Consider the following 6,378-nt stretch of genomic DNA (forward strand, 5'->3'; position numbering starts at 1 on the left):
AGGTCACAGTTGATAGTCATGAGTCAAGTCTAGTCACAGCTGATCTTCATGAGACAAATCAGGTCACAGTTGATCGTCATGAGTCAAGTCATAACTGATCTTCATGAGTCCAGTCAAGTCTCATCTGACCTGCCAGAGCCTCGTCACATCTCAGCTGTTCGTCCAGAGTCATTCAAGCCAAGTCACAGTTGATCTTCATGAGTAAAGTCAAGTCACAACTGATCGTCATGAGTCAAGTCAAGTCACGGTTGATCGCCCTGAGTCAAGTCAAGTCACCGCTGATCGTCATGAGGCAAATCAAGTCACAACAGATCGTCATGAGGCAAGTCAGGTCACAGTTGATAGTCATGAGTCAAGTCTAGTCACAGCTGATCTTCATGAGACAAATCAGGTCACAGTTGATCGTCATGAGTCAAGTCATAACTGATCTTCATGAGTCCAGTCAAGTCTCATCTGACCTGCCAGAGCCTCGTCACATCTCAGCTGTTCGTCCAGAGTCATGTCATGCCTCAGTTATTCATCCAGAGTCACGTCACATCACAGCTGATCATCCCGAATCACGTTGCATCACAGCTGATCATCCAGAGTCATGTCATGTCCTGTCTGTTACACCCAGATTCTCAAGGTCAGCCCTTTGGTATCCCAGTCTGGTATCCAGTGTGAGGGATGCACCACTGGTGTCTGCACGCACAGCTGGTATCCCCAAACCCACTCACTCTAACCCTTCTGTTCATGAACTCATTCCCCTGTCTGCAGCACTTCCCATATGGGGGGTTGCTTTATGGTGTATCTGGGCCGCGTACTCCACCGCCGATTTGCTACAGGCAGCGGCACCGGCTACAACATCTCCAGAGGTGGTGGCGCATGCTGCAGAACCTCCCGAAACAGCGGTGCTCGCTTCAGCTCCTTGCATGGTGGTGGCGCCCAGCAACGCACTTTCAGCCTGTCCTGTTCCGGCCAGGGAGGCCGCCTATGAACTCTCTGCCTGTTCTGTTCCGGCCAAGGAGGCCGTCTATGAACTCTCTGCTTGTCCTGTTCCGGCCAAGGAGGCCGCCTATGAACTCTGTCTGTCCTGTTCCGGCCAAGGAGGCCGTCTATGAACTCTGTCTGTCCTGTTCCGGCCAAGGAGGCCGTCTATGAACTCTGTCTGTCCTGTTCCGGACAAGGGAACATTTGATTGGTTTTTAATCAAATCCTTTGACTGAGCAACAGAAACTTAGATCAGATAATTTGACATTTTCCATTTTTTCCACTTTTTAGATCATTTGATAACATCACAAATGTATCTTTCCAAGTTATAGATTATTTTATTAGATACATTATTTTAAACTTTTGAACAAATTGTTTTAGTAAAAAACTTGTTATTCTCTTTTGTTAGTCACTAAAAAATTGTCTGCAAAATGAATATTTATAAAGCAACACAGTAATGTTTTTCTACAGAGGCCCACATACTTGTGATAAAACTGTCAGTAATAGCCTATTGACTTTTGATTTTATATTTTCTATTCAGGTCATCTACTTAACTTGACTCACAAGAAAGTTTACAAATATTACCTTCTTTCTGACCTTTTCTTGCTCTTGATTGGCTGTTGCATAGTGACAAATACAAAATATAGTGACAAAGAAACAAATTAAAATATATAAAATTCAAGGCTAACCTATAACCTTTAGTGAGTCTGAGAATTATTATTAATAAAAGAAGACAATGAAGTCACAGATGTCTTAATACTGATTACCTTATTTTTGTGCAATATCAAAAGCAAGGGCAGTAATGGCCCCTAAATGAGCTGATGAAGGTTTCTGGCTTGTGGTGGCAAGACAGAAATAAAGAGTTGTCTTTAATACAACATTTAATGGGAAATGTCTGACTCGTGACAACCGGAATCATCAGTATGACTTTTTGAGGTGGCAAACCTGTCCCTTGACTTTTCAGTCATGAAAAAAGTGGCATCTATTTTTATAACCTTATTTTAAGTAATGTGAAATAGTTTTACTCTATCGTTTTGTATATTTAAAAAAAAAAACTAAATAATAATAATAAACCCTTAAGACCCGCCATCTGGTACAACTATGACATATCAAGTTATTATTAAAATTATTTAGTTTTCCATGGTTAAACATTAGTGAAAGATCTAACAATTCTGCAAGTCAAAACAAGTAATTATATAAGTAATTATGATATAAGTAAAAAAAATAAAAAACTCTAGCTTTCTAATCTTTTGTATTCTGTCTGTTTTCTTTTCATTTATTATACAATTAACAAAAGCAAAAAAGATCTCTAACACTAGCTTGCTCTATTCTTTTTCTGTTGTTTTCTTTTTAGGTATTATATTATTAAAAAAAAACCTTGCTACGTGTACTGTGTTAAGCTAACTGAGACTTGTTATAGCACTTGTATATCATTGCTCTTTTGTTGATTTTGATTGCTTCCATTGTCCTCATTTGTAAGTCGCTTTGGATAAAAGTGTCTGCTAAATGACTAAATATAAATGTAATAAGTGTCCAAAAGCCATAAACCTGTATACAAAAGTATAAAGTACCGGTGTAAAACTAACATAAAAAGTTCAGCAATTAAAAAAATATTTTTAATTATTATTATTTAAAATTGTAATTATATTTTATCATAAATATTTTTCATTATGTTTCTTTTTCATATTTAAATATGCCATTGGTGTTACATTAATGTTTGAGTGACATATATAATAATGAGTTGAATATAAAATTAATGTTTCTAAATAATAGTTAAGTTGTCAACTATGGCTTGTCATTTCGCTTTTATATGGGAATAATGAACTGAGCAAATTCAAAACTTAAATTTTGTAAATCTAAAAGGTTTCATATGATTTTCTGGCACATGAGTCAGAATAAATATAGCTGCCTTACTTGTCAAAGATTTTGTATAAGTTATAAAGTTATAAAAAAAAAAGAGAGAGAGACTGGTTTGTGTTTAAAATGCACAGCTGAACTGCTTAATGATGCTGTCCGTCGCAATAATTGTCTCTGAAAGTCATGCCTGCGCACACATACATACCCACACTGGTTAGACGCGAGTAATTGCTCATTGAACAGTTTGTGAGGATGGCTGCTAGTCTGGACTTAAGCACAGAGAAAACTACAGTTGATCAATGCTTCTATCAACCCACTCTCTGTGTATAGGCTAAGATTTCAACCCCAAACATCCCCAAAACAGCACAGGGTGAATGGGGAATGATTGAAGTTGCTGTCTCTTTAGTGTGAAACCTCTTAATAAATCTGTCAAACACGTAGTCTCAATGAAATCCACAGTTACATAAAAAGAAAAAAAAAAGTTTGTTCACTCGATTAATTTAGCTTAGTTAAGATTAGATTTAGATGATGTAATACACAGGGTTTGGTTGACATGTTTCATGACTAAAAATGAGAATTGTGTTAAGATAAATCCTTGACTGTTCTGGATATTTAAAAATTTCACTTACAGTTGTTACATTAAAAACTAGATATATTCATACAAGCATGAAATGACAAAACACTTTACAATAAGGACTCATTTGTTAACATTAGTTAATGGCAATGAGCAATGTATTTTCATAACATTAATTAACCTTAATGTTAGTTAATAATGATACAGTACATTTCATCACACCCTGAGAAAATTTCATAAAAACATGGCCCAGTGTACGGAGTTAATATGAAAGAATATCTGTATCGATGTTTACAGGTTTTTCACTCATATCTTGAATTGCATGTTGTACTGTGTTGGATTTTAGGGTTAAAGGAAATGTATGTAAATTAACAGATAATGTCCTACACTGTAAAAAATTTAATCAGTAGTTTTTACAAAAATAATTTTGGCAGCTGTGGTTGGCAGAATAATTTTGTAAAAATAACAATAACAAAAAAAAAAAACACATTTACAGAACCAAACTGTAAAATTTACAATTTGAATGTAAACCAGTAAATTCAACAAATGCACACTGCAAATTTTTTTGTACCTTTAACATATACTGTCAACCACCATAATAATTCAGGTGGAAAAAGAGAAAGCCACATGAAGAATCAAATTCAGCACAAGTTTTTCCACAAGCTGAGGTATATACTAGTATGGTGCACAGAGTCATTCACGCAAACACAAAACACCATCATGGTAACACACGACGCTTAAATAATCCAATAAACATTCATTAAACAACAGAAGATGTAAAATAAAACCCTAATGTGCATAACCAATAAAAAAACTATTAAGAAACATGATTATTTAAACAAAATACTTTAAAATGTGGAGTGTCACGCAGGGAATTCTGGGAATATCAGTTTTCGGTTTTTGACTGTAAATTATACTAATATATTATTATGTAGAATATTATATTAATGATTTGTTATTTTTTTACTTCTAAAAACTGTACAATGAACAGCATATTACTGTAATATTACATGAAATGTCTGGTTAGTTCTTTTACAGTTTATCCCTTTATATAGTACGGGAACTTACTGTTAAAAAGTTTTTACAATATTTTACAGTTAAAATTACACTTTTTTTTTTTTTTTTTTTACAGTGTAGCAGAAAATCAGCAGTAACTTTTCTGTTTTTCAACAGTTTTTTCTCTTATACTGTTTGCCCATTCAGAGTGCATTAATTAATGTAACAGATACAACTTTTGATTTTAAAATGTATCCGATGATTTTAGATCTATCAGTGAATGTTGAAATGAACATTAACTAAGATTAATTGATGAATTATATTAACAAAGTATTGTTCATTGTTTGTTCATATACGATAGATGATGTTTCCAGTTTTGATAAAGTTATCTAGTTATCATCATCATCAAACTTTATTAAGGACACACTCGGTCCAAACAAAGACACAACAATAACAACACACAAAAACACACACAAGGACAAAAACCACAATATCACATATTTACATGTGTACTAAAACGCCAATGATTCCACATATTTGAAAAAAGCCTAACTTAACTTAGTGCCAAGTTCGTCAGTGTTAAAATTATACTGTTTACAGATTCTGATAACCTACACATACACCTGTACATGAGATTACGCAACACAGCAGCGCAGGTTGGCACACAGGCACTGACAAACATTTGGCTTGCGCTGCTCCATCTTGGCACCTTAAGCAGCAATCGCATACCATCATTATAAGCTGCATTAAGTCTCTGCATGCTGCTCTTTCTGTAATGCCGCCACAAATGGCCAGTATACATATGGGTACAGTATGCTTTAAAAAGTGTAGTCTTCACAGATCCTGAGCACATGCCAAATTTGCGAATCAACATATTGGCCTGGGCATACAGCGTACAACACTGTCTGTAAATATCCCTATCATCAGACAGGTCATCAGTTATATAATGCCCTAAGTATTTAACCTCATTACATACCTTAAGGACACTCCCAGACAGAGAAGAGTCAGGAAATGTCAGTTTCCTGTCCCCCCTACTCCTAACAATCATAATATTACTCTTTTTGGCATTATATTTCATATCAAAATCTGAACCATATCGAGAACAAATCCTCAGTAAATGTTGAAGATCAGTACTAAATCTCAGATTTCGTTCGAGAACACACAGCACCTCTAGCACGTACTACCGCACCGGCCCCCATGTTTCATGTCCGTTATTAGTCCGTGTGGATGGGAAAACAGAAGAAACTGACCAAATTGGATGATCAATGGTAACGTATTTACTTTCGGGCTGCTTTTTGTAGCTCAAAAGTTTGACAAAATTTGTTATGTCCTCAAAATACACAAAATGTAATGTAACATTTAAAATAGAAAATTATATACACACTTTATTTATAATAATGAAAGTGGCTGGCAACTGTAACTATCAACAATGGTAACATGCAGCTTGCAATGTTGCAGCAAAATCTGTAACTACAATCAACTATAAATACCCCCCTAAACCCATTTCACATGCTTTTTAGCATAATCAGATGAAATGTGCTCTGATTTGACCATAGCTGCAAAGCATGCTGGTAAAAACCAGTGCCACAATGCTGAAAAAAAAACAAAAAACACAATGGGTTCCAGCATCTTTAATACTTGAGCCCATAATGACAGATTATTGAAAAAGCAGCAACAGCAAAGCCTGTACATCACACCCTCTCATCTCTTGCATCTCATTGGATGAATACTCTAGAAAAGAGGATTTTTTTCTGGAATGGGGACATCTCATATTTGTAATATCATTATGGTATATGCTGATGGATTTAAGCCTTATTTTCTGCATGTACTGTAGTGGGGCTGTTCAGTATCAGATCTGCACCTGATGCTCTGTGATAGGTGCTCCTGGAACATAGGACAGAACCACGCACACTTATAACTGACAACTATATATACTGTATATATATATATATATATATATATATATATATATATATATATAT

General features: G+C 35.2%; 1 protein-coding gene across 1 annotated transcript in view; it reads left to right on the plus strand.

Moving 5' to 3' along the window:
* LOC107598192 (AN1-type zinc finger protein 1-like) overlaps window positions 1-3,237 on the plus strand; it is a 9,703-nt gene extending 6,466 nt beyond the window's left edge. The window contains exon 8 of the mRNA XM_016289465.1: window positions 3,157-3,237. Within this exon, the coding sequence (XP_016144951.1) occupies window positions 3,157-3,237 (81 nt within the window). The remainder of the gene's footprint in view (window positions 1-3,156) is intronic.
* The last annotated feature ends 3,141 nt before the right edge of the window (window positions 3,238-6,378 follow it).

The sequence above is a fragment of the Sinocyclocheilus grahami genome, unplaced genomic scaffold (assembly GCF_001515645.1).
Source record: "Sinocyclocheilus grahami isolate Dianchi unplaced genomic scaffold, SAMN03320097.WGS_v1.1 scaffold247.1, whole genome shotgun sequence".
Lineage (NCBI taxonomy): Eukaryota > Metazoa > Chordata > Actinopteri > Cypriniformes > Cyprinidae > Sinocyclocheilus > Sinocyclocheilus grahami.